At 39.2% G+C, this 17,333-nt stretch overlaps 1 protein-coding gene and 1 pseudogene across 1 annotated transcript in view; one reads left to right on the top strand and one right to left on the bottom strand.

The window, feature by feature from the left end:
• The window catches only part of LOC126161364 (dynein axonemal heavy chain 7), a 1,035,864-nt gene that overhangs the window by 566,287 nt on the left and 452,244 nt on the right, over positions 1-17,333 (bottom strand). Inside the window, exons 21-22 of the mRNA XM_049917134.1 lie at positions 16,832-16,977; positions 16,487-16,735 (exon numbers count right to left, since the gene is read on the bottom strand). Coding sequence (XP_049773091.1) covers positions 16,487-16,735; positions 16,832-16,977 — 395 coding nt within the window. The remainder of the gene's footprint in view (positions 1-16,486; positions 16,736-16,831; positions 16,978-17,333) is intronic.
• On the top strand, positions 9,152-9,269 carry LOC126163310 (5S ribosomal RNA; annotated as a pseudogene).

The raw sequence follows: 17,333 nt of genomic DNA, 5'->3' as shown, positions 1-17,333 counted from the left end.
GGCATGTATTGGAACAAATGATGCCTATTGTCTCAACTTCGAGGTCATATTTGGATCATTCCAGTAAATGGCAGAGAAGGGGGAGAAGACCAAAATTGTGCAAGGACTTTCACCAAAGCTCACATTTGCAGCATTGACCCCAGAATGATCGTGGACCTTTGGTTCTGAGTCAAGTGGCAGGACTGAACCAGAGACTTCGAAGGTTCTGTGACAAACTAGGTTGCACCTTCCTGGACTTTCACCAAAGGATTGAGAACTGTAGAGTGTGTGCCCCTAAATGGGTCAAGTGTGCACTATACATCAGGAGCAGCTACTCAGGTAGCTGACATGTGTGTGGGGTGCACACAAAGTATTTTTTTGGATGAGATGACGCTCCGTCCTATCCAGGTAATTGTAGCTGTAAGAAACATAGAAGTATCAGTATAAGATCAAAAGAAATGCCTCTCAAAGGTGATAGTATTTAAATCCTAATGGTAAACTGCCTAAGCAATCACAACAAAGTGCCAGAGTTTGAAGCGTTCATGAAAAGTAGTGAATCTCACATAATACTAGATACAGAAAGTGATACTAATGAGATTATGGGGAAAAATTTAATTGTATATCAAACGGACAGACAAATGGGATATGGAGGTGATATATTTGTTACAGTAGTCAAGAAACTTAAATCCACCAAGAAAGGAATTGAGGTGCATGTGAGATTGTTTGAGCAAGACTTTGTATCAGGGGTGGGCATAAAATAATAATTGGATCCTTCTATCACCCTCCACATTCATCTCCCAACGTAGAGAAAATCTCTGTTCGCTGGTTTGTAAGTTCTCCAATCATACTGTAATCACTGGTGGAGACTTAAATCATCCAACAATTAATAGGAAAAAATACTGTTCTGTTAGTAGAGTACATGATAAGATATCATGTGAAACATCACTAAATGTCTCCTTTGAAAACTACCAAGTACAGATAGTTAGGAACCCCAGTTGTGATGGAAATATATTGGATATAATGGTAACAAATAGACCTGACTTCTTTGAGGATGTCCACATTGAAATTAGTATCAGTGACCATGACACAGTTGTGGCAAGAATGATTTCCATAGTACAAAGGACAACTAAAACAAACAGAATGTTCAGTAAACTAGAAAAAAAATCAGTAGTGCCATATCTTAATGAGAAACTGTCAGCACATGGCAGGAGCATGTAGAGGAACTACAGCTCCAGTTTAAAACAATAGTTGACCATGCCCTGGGTAGACATGCACCCAGCAGAAAAATCCATAATGGATGGGAACCTCCATGGCATACATCAACTGTAAAAAAACTTCTAAAGAACCAGAGATTACTGCATGATCGGTGTGAAACAATATATATAGAGGAATGCTAAATGGACACGTTTGGTTGTCAGGAGAGCAATACATGATGCCTTCAATGACTACTGTAGCAGAATACTGTCGAATGATCTTTCACAGCACCCAAAAAAATTCTGGCCGTATGTCAAGGCTGTTAGTGGCACAAAAATTAGGGTCCAGTCCCAAGCAAAAGCTGAAATGCTTAACTCCATTTTCAAATGTTCCTTTACATAGGAAACCCCAAGAGAAATCCTCGTTGTTGTTGTTGTTGTGGTCTTCAGTCCTGAGACTGGTTTGATGCAGCTCTCCATGCTACTCTATCCTGTGCAAGCTGCTTCATCTCCCAGTACCAACTGCAACCTACATCCTTCTGAATTTGCTTAGTGTATTCATCTCTTGGTCTCCCTCTACGATTTTTACCCTCCACGCTGCACTCCAATACTAAACTGGTGATCCCTTGATGCCTCAGAACATGTCCTACCAACCGATCCCTTCTTCTGATCAAGTTGTGCCACAAACTTCTCTTCTCCCCAATCCTATTCAATACTTCCTCATTAGTTATGTGATCTACCATCTAATCTTCAGCATTCTTCTGTAGCACCACATTTCGAAAGCTTCTATTCTCTTCTTGTCCAAACTATTTATCGTCCATGTTTCACATCCATCCATGGCTAGACTCCATAGAAATACTTTCAGAAACGACTTCCTGACACTTAAATCTATAACCGATGTTAACAAATTTCTCTTCTTCAGAAACGCTTTCCTTGCCATTGCCAGTCTACATTTTATATCCTCTCTACTTCGACCATTTTGTTATTTTGCTCCCCAATTAGCAAAACTCCTTTACTACTTTAAGTGTCTCATTTCCTAATCTAATTCCCTCAGCATCACCCGACTTAATTCGACTACATTCCATTATCCTCATTTTGCTTTTGTTGATGTTCATCTTATATCCTCCTTTCAAGACACTGTCCGTTCCAACTGCTCTTCCAAGTCCTTTGCTGTCTCCGACAGAATTACAATGTCATCGGCGAACCTCAAAGTTTTTATTTCTTCTCCATGGATTTTAATACCTACACCGAATTTTTCTTTTGTTTCCTTTACTGCTTGCTCAATATACAGACTGAATAACATCAGGGACAGGCTACAAACCTGTCTCACTCCCTTCCCAACCACTGCTTCCCTTTCATGTTTCTCGACTCTTATAACTGCCATCTGGTTTCTGTACAAATTGTAAATAGCCTTTCGCTCCCTGTATTTTACCCCTGCCACCTTTAGACTTTGAAAGAGAGTATTCCAGTCAACATTTTAAACAGCTCTCTCTAAGTCTACAAATGCTAGAAACATACGTTTGCCTTTCCTTAATCTTTCTTCTAAGGTAAATCGTAAGGTCAGTATTGCCTCACGTGTTCCAGTATTTCTATGGAATCCAAACTGATCTTTCCCGAGGTCAGCTTCTACTAGTTTTTCCATTCGTCTGAAAAGAATTCATGTTAGTATTTTGCAGCTGTGGCTTATTAAACTGATTGTTCGGTAATTTTCACATCTGTCAACACCTGCTTTCTTTGGGATTGGAATTATTACATTCTTCTTGAAGTCTGAGGGTATTTCGCCTGTTTCATACATCTTGCTCACCAGATGGTAGAGTTTTGTCAGGACTGGCTCTCCCAAGGCCGTCAGTAGTTCTACTGGAATGTTGTCTATTCCGGGGGCCTTGTTTCGACTCAGGTCTTTCAGTGCTCTGTCAAACTCTTCACGCAGTATCGTATCTCCCATTTCATCTTCATCTACATCCTGTTCCATTTCCATACTATTGTCCTCAAGTACATCGCCCTTGTATAGACCCTCTATATACTCCTTCCACCTTTCTGCTTTCCCTTCTTTGCTTAGAACTGGGTTTCCATCTGAGCTCTTGATGTTCATACAAGTGGTTCTCTTATCTCCAAAGGTCTCTTTAATTTTCCTGTAGGCAGTATCTATTTTACCCCTAGTGAGATAAGCCTCTACATCCTTACATTTGTGCTCTAGCCATCCCTGCTTAGCCATTTTGCACTTCCTGTCAATCTCATTTTTGAGACGTTTGTATTCCCTTTTGTCTGCTTCATTTACTGCATTTTTATGTTTTCTCCTTTCGTCAATTAAATTTAATATTTCTTCTGTTACCCAAGGATTTCTACTAGCCCTCGTCTTTTTACCTACTAGATCCTCTGCTGCCTTCACTACTTCATCCCTCAAAGCTACCCATTCTTCTTCTACTGTATTTCTTTCCCCCATTCCTGTCAATTGTTCACTTATGCTCTCCCTGAAACTCTGTACAACCTCTGGTTCCCTCAGTTTATCCAGGTCCCATCTCCTTAAATTCCCACCTTTTTGCAGTTTCTTCAGTTTTAATCTACAGGTCATAACCAATAGATTGTGGTCAGAGTCCACATCTGCGCCTGGAAATGTCTTACAATTTAAAACCTGGTTCCTAAATCTCTGTCTTACCATTATATAATCTATCTGATGCCTTTTAGTATCTCCAGGCTTCTTCCATGTATACAACCTTCTTTCATGATTCTTAAACCAAGTGTTAGCTATGATTAAGTTGTGGTCTGTGCAAAATTCTACCAGGTGGCTTCCTCTTTCATTTCTTAGCCCCAATCCATATTCACCTACTACGTCTCCTTCTCTCCCTTTTCCTACACTCAAATTCCAGTCACCCATGACTATTAAACTTTCGTCTCCCTTCACTATCTGAATAATTTGTTTTATTTCATCATACATTTCTTCAACTTCTTCATCATCTGCAGAGCTAGTTGACATATAAACTTGTACTACTGTAGTAGGTGTGGGCTTCGTATCTATCTTGGCCACAACAATGCATTCACTATGCTGTTTGTAGTAGCTTACCCGCACTCCTATTTTCCTATTCATTATTAAACCTACTCCTGCATTACTCCTATTTGATTTTGTGTTTATAACCCTGTAGTCACCTGACAAGATGTCTTATTCCTCCTGTCACCGAACTTCACTAATTCCCACTATATCTAACTTTAAGCTATCCATTTCCCTTTTTAAATTTTCTAACCTACCTGCCCGATTAAGGGATCTGACATTCCATGCTCTGATCCGTAGAACACCAGTTTTCTTTCTCTTGATAACGACATCCTCTTGAGTAGTCCCCGCCCGGAGATCCAAATGGGGGACTATTTTACCTCCGGAATATTTTACCCAAGACGACACCATCATCATTTAACCATACAGAAAAGCTGCATGCCCTCGGGAAAAATTACGGCTGTAGTTTCCCCTTGCTTTCAGCCGTTCGCAGTACCAGCACAGCAAGGCCGTTTTGGTTATGTTGCAAGGCCAGATCAGTCAATCATCCAGACTGTTGCCCCTGCAAGTACTGAAAAGGCTGCTGCCCCTCTTCAGGAACCACACATTTGTCTGGCCTCTCAACAGATACCCCTCCGTTGTGGTTGTACCTACGGTACGGCTATCTGTATCGTTGAGGCACGCAAGCCTCCCCACCAATGGCAAGGTCCATGGTTCATGGGGGGGAGAAATCCTCATACAGCTGAAAAGATTAATGAAATAATCATCATAATAATAATCATCATAATAATAATAATCGTCATACAGCTGAAAAGATTAATGAAATAAGTCTTAGTATAGTGTTGAGAAACAGCTGAAATTGTTAAAATTGAACAAAGCTCCAGTGTCTGATGGAATCAGTGTCAGATTCTACACTGAATTTGTGGCTGAGTTAGCCCCTCTTCTAACTCTAATCTATTGTAGATCCCTTGAACAAAAAACTGTGCCCAGTTCTTGGAAAAAAGCACAGGTGACATACACCTGCAAGAAGAGTAGTGGAAGTGATCCACAAAACTACCGTCTGATATCCTTGACATCAATTTGTTATAGATTCTTAGGACGTATTCTGAGCCCAAACATAATGAAGCAACTTGAACACAATGACCTCCTCAATGCCAACCAGCATGGATTACGAAAAATCATGTGAAACCCAACTCGCACATTTCTCATTTGACATACTGGAACATTTGGATGAAGGCAGTCAGTTAGATGCAGTATTTTTTATTTCTGAAAGGCATTTTACTCAGTACCACAGTGCTTATTAACAAAAGTAAAGTATGATCATAGGGGGTATCAAGTGAAAAATGTGGCTTGTTTGAATACTTTTGCTATGAAGGATGCAGCACGTCATCTTGGATGGAGAGTCATCATCAGTAGAAGTCACTTCGCTTTTTGCAGATGATGCAGTTATCTGTAATAAAGTACTGTCTGAAAGAAGCTGCATAAATATTCAGTCAGGCCTTGATAAGATTTCAAAGTGGCGCAAAGATTGTCAACTTGCTTTTAATGTTCAGAAATGTAAAACTGTCCTACAAAACAAAAAAACGTTAGTATCCTACGATAATATTATCAATGAGTCACAGTTGGAATCGGGCAAGTCATAGGTATCTCTATGTGTAACACATTATATCGATATTAATTGGAATGATCACATATTCTTGGAAGTGCAAGAAGCAGGTGGTAGATTTCACTGTATTAGTAGAATATGGGGAAGGGCAATCAGTTTACAAAGGAGATTTCTTACAAATCACTCATCTGACCCAGCTTAGAATATTGCTCAAATGTGTGGGACCCATACTAAATAGCACTAACTGGAGACTTTACACATATACAGAGAAGGGTTGCATGAACAATTACAGGTTTGTTTAATCTGTGGGAGAGTGTCACAGACATACTGAAGGAACTGAATTGGAAGACTCTTGAAGATAGACGTAAACTATCTCAAGAAAGTTTATTAACGAAGTTTTAAGAACCAGCTTTAAATGATACCTCTAGGACTAAACTACAATACCCTATATTTTACTCACATAAGGATCGTGACGATAAGATTAGAATAATTACTGCACACACACAAGCATTCACACAGTCATTCTTCCTGCACTCCATACACAAATGGAATGGGAAGAAACTCTAATAATTTGTACAATGGGCACAATGGGACATAACTTATGCCAGGCACCTCATGGTGATTTGCAGAGCATAGATTTAAATGCATTGTGACAAATTCACCACCTCCACTTACCAGTAGTGGAATGATCATATAAAATTAATTGTTGGTAAGGCGGGTACCAGGTTGAGATTCATTGGGAGAGTCCTTAGAAAATGTAGTCCATCAACAAAGGAGGTGGCTTACAAAACACTCGTTCGACCTATACTTGAGTATTGCTCATCAGTGTGGGATCCGTACCAGATCGGGTTGACGGAGGAGATAGAGAAGATCCAAAGAAGAGCGGCGCGTTTCGTCACAGGGTTATTTGGTAACCGTGATAGCGTTACGGAGATGTTTAACAAACTCAAGTGGCAGACTCTGCAAGAGAGGCGCTCTGCATCGCGGTGTAGCTTGCTCGCCAGGTTTCGAGAGGGTGCGTTTCTGGATGAGGTATCGAATATATTGCTTCCCCCTACTTATACCTCCCGAGGAGACCACGAATGTAAAATTAGAGAGATTAGAGCGCGCACAGAGGCTTTCAGACAGTCGTTCTTCCCGCGAACCATACGCGACTGGAACAGGAAAGGGAGATAATGACAGTGGCACGTAAAGTGCCCTCCGCCACACACCGTTGGGTGGCTTGCGGAGTATAAATGTAGATGTAGATGTAGATGTAAGGACACACAATTAATTTTTTCCCAAAATTCTCACTGTAGTCAATATATCATTTTAACCAGCTTCTATACAATGTTATGTGAGCTCCAGTGCTTCTTAGGAGCACTTCAAACTGTGGCACTTAGTTGGAAATGTTTCAGCAGTTAATTACAAGGATTTTAATAATCTTACCTGAAGGCAGGTTTTCCTTGGATCTATTATTGACAGTTCTGGGTCTCCCACAGATATTGTTATCCATACTGTACACACTGTCCCATCTAGAGGGACCAAATAGTTCTCAACCCTACAGTACAAATCTAGAAACTCGCAGCTAGCTTGTTACAGAACCTTCAAAGCGTCTGGTTCAAACCTTCTATTTGACAAGAACCACAGGGGCCACAAACAGTTTTGGGGAAAATGCTGCAAATTCAGAGCTTCTTTGAAAATCCATGTGCAAGGCTGGCCTTCTCAAACTTTTCTGCCAGTCACTGGAATGACCCAAGTATGACTTTGGAACCCACACGACAGGCACAGCTTTTTCCTAAGTGTACCACAATTGACAGTTGGTAGTATTCAGTCCCCTCAATGGCCACTGAAATTGCCTCTTCAACATGCTGAGTGAAGCCCCTTCCTTACTGCCATTTCACTATGGAATACCATTATTCGCCACTTATTTGAACTGCCAATGATCAGTAGAATCCTACCCTTTCGTACTCACCTCCTCTTGACATAGGGCACAGCAGGTTTCCCAACAAAAGGTGTGAGCCTCACTTCATCAGTTTCTGTTTCAGTGGAAGATTGTGTTGTACATTCAAAAAATTCTATAGATAGCCAGAAAAGGCACAGATAAACTAAATAACAATTCTCTCTCTCTCTCTCACTCACTCTCTCTCTGTCCAAAAAGTCATGAAAGACTCTAACAGTGCTGACTGACCGCCATGTCATTCACAGCCTACAGACATCACTGGATGCTGATATGGAGGAATGTGTGGTCAGCAGACTGTTCTTCCAGCTGTTGTCAGTTTTTGTGACCAGAACTGCTACTTCTGAATCAAGTAGCTCCTCAATGTGCCTCACAAGGACTGAGTGCACCTCACTTGCCAACAGCATTTGGCAGACAATAACAATAAACACAAATAATTACTATTACAGGCTTATTTTTCTATAAATTCATTCAATAAATATTGCTTATCTTTATCTAACACTGGCAAGAATTCTAAGTTCCTACCATTTGTAAAGCTACATACTGCCTCAGATGGAAAAAGACCTTCACAAACCTGATCAGCTGTCCAAATCTGCTACAGATTTGTGCTACTTGTGATAGCAAGCGTAATTGGCACTGAAGTCTGTAAGGAGTACTTGGTTAGGTTGCGCTGGTATAGAAATTCTTTCCTTATTTATTAAATAATTTTATTTTTAGCTACAGTTTCTGTTTCTGACAGAGTTTGCTTTGCTTTTGACAACTAATAGAGATCTTAATTTAAAATAATTTTAACTTATAATCAACCTGATTGGCAGTGTGTTGTCCAACAGAGGTAAGACATGACTGCTTTTTTTGAAGAGCAACATCATCACTTATTTTATGGAATATTTGTTCCACTATATTACTTATTGTGTGCAATATTTGTTGCAAAACATATGGCCATGATTTCCTTATGGGACCTACTCTTATGAACTGGACTGATTTTGTTTGAAGGAATGACTTTTTTTATTATTTGGGTCACAGGTGCAAATCTACATGGACTTTAGCACCCTTAGCTAATTAAACTATTCACATCTGTCAGCACTTACCTTTTTTAAAACTGGAATTATTACATTGTTAATGAAATCTGAGGGTATTTTGCCTGTCTCATATATCCTGCACAACGGTGGAATAGTTTTGTCATGACTGGCTTTCCAGAGGATCTCAGTAATTCTGTGGGAATACCATCTACTCATTGGGCCTTGTTTCAACTCAGATCTTTCAGTGCTCTGGTTAAATTATTCTTGCAGCATCACATCTCACATCTATTCTTCATCTACTTCTTCTTTCCTTTCTGACTCTGAGTTCTCTTTGTTCTATATATTCCTTCCAGGTTTCAGCCTCTTTGCTTAGGACAGCTTTCCATCTGTGGTCTTGATATTAATACAGGTGCTTCTTTTCTTTTATTGGGCAACGGCCTTACCGCAGTGGATACACTGGTTCCTGTCAGATCACCGAAGTTAAGCGCTGTCAGGCATGGCCAGCACTTGGATGGGTGACCATCCGGGCTGCCATGTGCTTTTGCCATTTTTCGGGGTGCGCTCAGCCTCGTGATGCCAACTGAGGAGCTACTCGACTGAATAGTAGTCGCTCCGGTCAAAGAAAACCATCATAATGACCGGGAGAGTGGTGTGCTGACCACATGCCCCTCCTATCTGCATCCTCAGCTGAGGATGACACGGTGGTCGGATGGTCCCGATGGGTCACTTGTGGTCTGAAGATGGAGTGCCTCTTCTTTTTTTTTATTTTTTTTTATTCATTATTAGTCCTACTCCTGCATTTCCCATAATTGAATTTGCATTTAGAGTCCTGTACTCACTTGACCAGAAGTCCTCCTCCTCCTGCCACTATACTTCAGTAATTTCCACAAAATGTATCTTCTACCTATCCAATGACTATTTCTGTGCTGGTGTAAGCTGTCACCAGCACACTGGTTGGCAAAGATGTAGCAAGAAGATTGGTAGTACGCGCTGGATCAAGCATATCAGGAGAGAGACCAAAGACAAACTTGCAAGTAACACGCCGCCAATGCCCTCTCAACTGTAAGTATCTAGATCACCACCACTGACCAGAGGTCTGTCTCAGTCACAGTCTCAGTTACTGGCACAGTAGCTCAGTCACTAGCTCAGTCACTGGTGCACCAACTCGCACTCCAGTTTGCTGTCTGTCATTCATCGTAGCAGGATTGTACTTCACCAGCAGTGAGACTAATATGAACTATTACAGAAGAGCTTGTACTACATCATGTGGACTCTCTTAAAGATAAGTAGCTTCCTGTATGTAAATAAAGAACCCTGTTAATACATGTGAGCAGTTGCATTGTAGAAAGAGGATACCGGCCACCAGACAACATCCTCTCCCTTGATTCCTATGGTACAAGACTCTACAGTGGTGATGAGAACACAACAATTTCACTATCCAAGCCGTATGGATCCTCCCCTCCATCACAGCTTTTCTGAACTGCACAGATGGGAGCTATCCTTACAACACATTCTCCACTCCTGAAATTATCCTGGCCTCAACCTATGGTGATCTACAGTCTCCACACCCTCCATCCAACAGTTCCCACATCCTCCTTATTCTTGTTCCGTCACCCTCTTTGTGTGCCAGTCTCTGCCAATGCACCCACCTGTCTTTCTGCTTCCCCCTCCTCTTCTTTATCACTCCCCCCCCCCCCCCCCCCCAACTACCCTGTCCCACAGCCTCCTGACACTGTGCCTGTTGTCCGTTTGGTCCCTACACACTCTTGCAGAAAGTGATTTTCTCTCCATCCACCCATACCCTGCTATCCCTTCCTCGCCCCCTCCACACTGCTCCTTCCATTCCATGTAACAGTCGCATGTTGGTTCAAGCAGCTGGAGATGGTGGTAATGTGTGCATGAGGTGGACTTGCTTCAGTGAATGAATGTGTGCGTTTCCTTTTCTGGTGATGGCTTTGGGCAAGAGCTAATGTGTAAGTGTCTTTTTCATTGTGCCTGTCAGTGACTTAAACATGACACCTATATATGGTAAGTAGCAATCAGTGTTTTCCTTATATTGTTGAGTTTTCAATTTCCTTTTTAAATTCACTAACCTGTCTAACCAATTAGGCAATCTAACATTCCAGCTCTAACCAACAGAATGCCAGTGGTTCTTCCTGATAACAATGTTCTCCTAACTAGTCCTTGCACTGAGATCCAAATGGAGGACTATGTTTACCTCCAGAATATTTTATTCAAGAGGATATGATCATCATTCAACCATACAGTTGAACAACCTGTCCTGCTACATTGTTTTTCTTTTTATTATTACAGGGTGTATCATCATCTTACAGTATGATGGAAATTATCCTGCAATCTGGGCAGTCAACTTAATTTGCTGTTTTGGTATAATTACATGAACAAAGTGAAGATAAGTCCAAACATTCTAGTAAATTGTAGGAGTGGATAGTAAGTTATTCTTCCTCTTTAATTTTGAATATCTGATAATTTTCAGATTCCTAGTTGATGTCTACCAATAAACCTGTTATAGAGTTAACCTGTTACAGATTTTTGTTTGTTTGGGAAAGTATGAAAATTATGTAGGGAAGCCTGTCTACAGGTCTAAGTGAAAAACATGCAAAACTGAGCATTTTGCTTAACATATATACAATATGGAGCCATCTCACTTTATTATCGATTTGGATGTCAAGGAACTTCAAACATGGAGCTTCATGGCTACTGATCTGTGCTTCTGGTACCTTTAATTCACTTGTATTCATTTAGAAGCACATGACATGAGTTTCTGCAAGATCATCATCATTTGGTTAATTTGATGAAAATATCTTGGTTCTACAGGCAGGTGCATGTTGAGATACCACAACATTTTGACAAGTGTCATACTCATCATTCAGCAGAATGTATTATTGTGTCATCAGCAAAAACAGTATCATTTCTGAGTAAATAATTTATGTAGGTCAAGACCCAAAACTTGTGGACACCATATTTTATGTTTCTACACTACAATATAAACTTATTTCTATGGTATCATATGTTAATGTAGCCCTTCATTTTATACTGTTAGGATATGATTTCACCTGTTAGACACCCCTGCAGGTTAATGTGATCCACACAATCAAATAAGTTGGAATGATCACAGAAAACATTAACATCACAATTTCTCTTGTTTAATTCTACCAGAACTGCCAAAACTGAATTTGTGAGGTCATATAATATTGCTGTATCTGTAGTGAATTCTTCACAGAGGCCAAAGTACATTGATAAATCGTTATTGTTAGAAAAGTGGTTAAATATTTTTTTGTCTCTTTTACAGTTATTTTCACAAAATTCATATATTCTGTTCAAGCAGGCAATGCCTTTTCATGTAGGTGTAATGGATATCTGTTTTTCAGATTCATTGAAGTTATTGGCCAATGAACTGAATTTAATATGTAATGTGACTTATCTCATTGCTACTGTAATCAGGAAACTGGTTATTTGTTGCCAGGTTAAGAATTCTGCAATGTTATTCATACCGCATCTTCATAACCTGGATTATAGCTGGTTAGCTGCATTAAGTGAAGTTCTCTGTACCCAAGATAATCACTTTGTTTCCAGATATTAGTTACAAAATCTCAGGGCTACCACTGCCTGGCAATTAAGTGTGATTTGCAGATATCCATGTAGATTTAGATGTAGAATACTTTGCAAACAAAAACTTGATCTGTAGTATTGAATGAATATTTTCAGCAAAAATTAAATTTGTCATCTACTGTGTATCCTGGTGACCAATTGTCAACATTCATCAAGTAAACTGTCACTGAATACTATGGCTGAGTGCACAATTATGATCTTACGAAACTGTATAAGGTCAGGCTGAAAAGTAGTGCCTTTGAATTTTTTATGTGAAAACTCTTAAAACGCTTTAAAGAAAAGAAACATTATTAACATTCTATATATTTATTGTTCATGACCACATATTTGCAGACTTCTAGCACTAGAGGGCTCAAAATTGTAGCATATAACATGGCAGTGTGTAATGTAACAATGTTGGTTTGTGAGAAACCGTGCACTTTAGTTGAGTTTCGAATTTGAAGAGTTCATCCACAAATGGAGCACCCTCTCACTCAGCATTACAATGCCAGACCATACACAAGAACTGCTGGATCAGCAACAATCTGACACCTTGGGTTCACTGTCATCGATCATCTTCCATACAGTCTCGACTTGTCTCCATCCAATTTTCATCTGTCTTCAAAACAAATAACACCTTCGAGGAATTCACTCTGATACTGATGAAACAGTGCTAGCAGAGGTGAGGTTGTGGCCCTATCAGCAAAGTGAAACATTCTACACTGTTAATATAAAAAAAATGATGTCTTGTTGGAAGAAACGTGTTCATTGCCAGAGCAGCTATGCTGAGAAATAAATATATAGACACTAAGAATAAAGATGTGGAATGTTAATAATGTTTGTTTTATTTAAAAGGCTTTAAGAGTTTTCATGTAAAAAATTTGGAGTCATTACTTTTCAGTATGTTCTTATATTTTTCCCCTCTTGGCTAAACCTGGTTGATGAGATGAAGTATTACTGCCATTTGAAAATTGTTGTTGTTGTTGTTGTCTTCAGTCCTGAGACTGGTTTGATGCAGCTCTCCATGCTACTCTATCCTGTGCAAGCTTCTTCATCTCCCAGTACCTACTGCAGCCTACATCCTTATGAATCTGCTTAGTGTATTCATCTCTTGGTCTCCCCCTACGATTTTTACCCTCCACGCTGCCTTCCAATACTAAATTGGTGATCCCTTGATGCCTCAGAACATGTCCTACCAACCAATCCCTTCTTCTGGTCAAGTTGTGCCACAAACTTCTCTTCTCCCCAATCCTATTTAATACTTCCTCATTAGTTATGTGATCTACCCATCTAATCTTCAGCATTCTTCTGTAGCACCACATTTCAAAAGCTTCTATTCTCTTCTTGTCCAAACTATTTACCGTCCATGTTTCACTTCCACACATGGCTACACTCCATGCAAATACTTTCAGAAATGACTTCCTGACACTTAAATCTATACTCAATGTTAACAAATTTCTCTTCTTCAGAAACGCTTTCCTTGCCATTGCCAGTCTACATTTTATATCCTCTCTACTTCGACCATCATCAGTTATTTTGCTCCCCAAATAGCAAAACTCCTTTACTACTTTAAGTGTCTCATTTCCTAATCTAATACCCTCAGCATCACCCGACTTAATTCGACTACATTCCATTATCCTCATTTTGCTTTTGTTGATGTTCATCTTATATCCTCCCTTCAAGACACCATCCATTCCGTTCAACTGATTTTCCAAGTCCTTTGCTGTCTCTGACAGAATTACAATGTCATCGGCGAACCTCAAAGTTTTTATTTCTTCTCCATGGATTTTAATACCTACTCCAAATTTTTCTTTTGTTTCCTTTACTGCTTGCTCAATATACAGATTGAATAACACTGGGGAGAGGCTACAACCCTGTCTCACTCCCTTCCCAACTGCTGCTTCCCTCTCATGCCCCTCGACTCTTATAACTGTCATCTGGTTTCTGTACAAATTGTAAATAGCCTTTCGCTCCCTGTATTTTACCCCTGCCACCTTTAGAATTTGAAAGAGAGTATTCCAGTCAACATTGTCAAAAGCTTTTTCTAAGTCTACAACTGCTAGAAACGTAGGTTTGCCTTTCCTTAATCTTTCTTCTAAGATAAGTCGTAAGGTCAGTATTGCCTCACGTGTTCCAGTACTTCTACGGAATCCAAACTGATCTTCCCCGAGGTCCGCTTCTACTAGTTTTTCCATTCGTCTGTAAAGAATTCGTGTTAGTATTTTGCAGCTGTGGCTTATTAAACTGATTGTTCGGTAATTTTCACATCTGTCAACACCTGCTTTCTTTGGGATTGGAATTATTACATTCTTCTTGAAGTCTGAGGGTATTTCGCCTGTTTCATACATCTTGCTCACCAGATGGTAGAGTTTTGTCAGGACTGGCTCTCCCAAGGCCGTCAGTAGTTCTACTGGAATGTTGTCTATTCCGGGGGCCTTGTTTCGACTCAGGTCTTTCAGTGCTCTGTCAAACTCTTCACGCAGTATCGTATCTCCCATTTCATCTTCATCTACATCCTCTTCCATTTCCAGAATATTGTCCTCAAGTACATCGCCCTTGTATAGACCCTCTATATACTCCTTCCACCTTTCTGCTTTCCCTTCTTTGCTTAGAACTGGGTTTCCATCTGAGCTCTTGATGTTCATACAATTGAAAATTAGCTCTTGATGTTCATACAATTGAAAATTACAGTCAGATAAAACAATTATTATGGGGCTCACATCTTCCTGTAAGAGAGACTTTAAACAGCATATTAGTAATTTACAGTTCATTTTGGTTGAAGAATTTGGTAACTGTTCCACATCTTTCACTGGTTTCTCCTGATCTTACTGTCTTTTTGTTGGCATGAGATCCAAATGCCATACTAAAATTAACTTTTACTATGATTTTGTTCTTACCTTTTGAAATTTTGTTCCTTAATATTCTCAAACACTGTTTCTACTTTTACAGCAATGTGCAATTTAGATTTACGGTAGGAAATATGTTGCATCCTATTCTTGTATACAACAATGAAGACATCTAATGTAGCAACATGTTAACTAGTATACACCTTAATAGAAAATAACTGATACCATTCAATATGCCAGTCACGCAACAGCAAATATGTCACACCTACATTTCCAAACATACTCCACAAGCCATCACATGGTGTATGGCACATGGTACTTTGTACCACTACTAGCCATTCCCTTTCCTGTTCCCTTGCAAATGCAGCAAGGGAAAACTGCCATCTATATGCCTTCATATGAGCCCTAGTTTCTCTTATCCAACTGTCACAAGTCAATGCTACTTCAGAACATTTGTAATTACACTTGTCTGTAGGAATATCTGAACACATCTCAAAAGTTAAAATCTGAACTTTATTTTCAATATCCTTCATATGTTATAAAACTGATACAGACCATAAAATCTAAATTGAATTTTCAGTCTCTTTTATATAGAAATAGACCATAAACTACCTTAACTGTAACTAAACTAAATTTCTTTTAATATAAAAAGAAGAAAGCACATAATAGTTTATTTTTACTTGCTAATACTTTCTCCTCTCAGAAGTGTTATGTGGACACTTTCTCATGGTATTTTTAGGTTGGGGGAGGATATGTTTCGAACTATAGTTTCTTAGTATGTTGGTAGATGTTGGGACTGAACTACCATATATATGTCATTACAAACCTCAGAACACCAGGTTCAGGTGAAGAGTGTTTTGAACTATGGTTGCTTAGAATAGCAGAGGCCAGGTCTGAACTATCATGTTTATAACTCTGCCAACCTCATCAAATAACTGTTTGCTTTATGTACTCTGCTTTGCTATGTGTTGAGTGTTCCTTGTTGTTTTATTTTCTTAGTTTCAAATGAGTGAAGAGACTAAGCATGCTCCTAATGAGGTCTGAGTATTTCCCTCACAACACGAAAAGAGATCAGTAATTCCTATGACCATTTTGTCATTTCTTCTTTTTCAGAAGCACAGAACTCAAGACACTGGATGGCAGCCTTCTGAGAGGGTGAGAGGGCTTCATCCTCCACTTCATTCCTCTCCCCTTGGACAGTGTTTGTTTACACCTGCCATTACATAACTTCTATACTTTTATAGTGTTTTCACATGCACCAAGAAATTATTTTCTTACTGATTTATTTGTTATGACTTGACTATCTTACCTTTTCCTCAATCAGTGCTAGACCAGCAGCTAACATGCGGTAAGCTGTAGTTTTCCCACCAAATGGAAAACCAACTATCATGAAACCATGTCGTACTATCATCATTTCATATATTTGCTGCACCTTTTCAAGAAAAGGTTCTGTGCACTGTATGTTGTGTGTTTCACAAGCTGTCTCAACTTCTCTGTTTAAAATTGTGTAATCTGGTGTTGGAAGTTCTACACCAGGAAATAAATCTGAAGTAATGCCCTGAAAATTTATTTTTGCTTCATCATTTATTTCCAGTATTGTAAAGCAATAAATTAGAAATGTATCAACAGTTAATTCATAAACAATACTATATACCTGGAATAAAGGAAGATCATGTGTAAGAAACTTGGGCAAATTAACATCCTTGATTGATCGTAGCATTAGAATGTCTTCTGATTCTTCTGGATATTTCAGTTTTAAGTTTCCAGCTGCAGTTAACACAGATTTCACTGCTCGCATCCCTAAGAACACATAATTTTATATTTTCACTTTCATCTCAGCAAAATACATAGTAGCAATTTTAACACATACATGAAACAAATTTAATACAAAAATAAAATTACACTGTAGACTTGATGACACATCTGAAAAATAACTTAGTTGTGTCACGTGTTAACAACTGCAGTCCGAAAACGTAAGACAGAACAAAACAGCTTAGGAATTTCCATTTGTATAAAAGGTTAATTTCAAGCTTATAATCTCCAAAAAAGCAGTTATACGGCTCATTTGTGAAGAACCACGTTTTTACTCTCCATTTTGACACACCTGGGTCAAAGCCACAAATTCAACTATGTAAATAATGTCAAATGGGACTGAA

This window comes from Schistocerca cancellata, chromosome 2 (genome assembly GCF_023864275.1).
Source record: "Schistocerca cancellata isolate TAMUIC-IGC-003103 chromosome 2, iqSchCanc2.1, whole genome shotgun sequence".
Classification (NCBI taxonomy): Eukaryota; Metazoa; Arthropoda; class Insecta; order Orthoptera; family Acrididae; genus Schistocerca; species Schistocerca cancellata.
The sequence above is the reverse complement of the archived record's forward strand: the minus strand, read 5'-3'. Positions and strand labels throughout refer to the sequence as shown.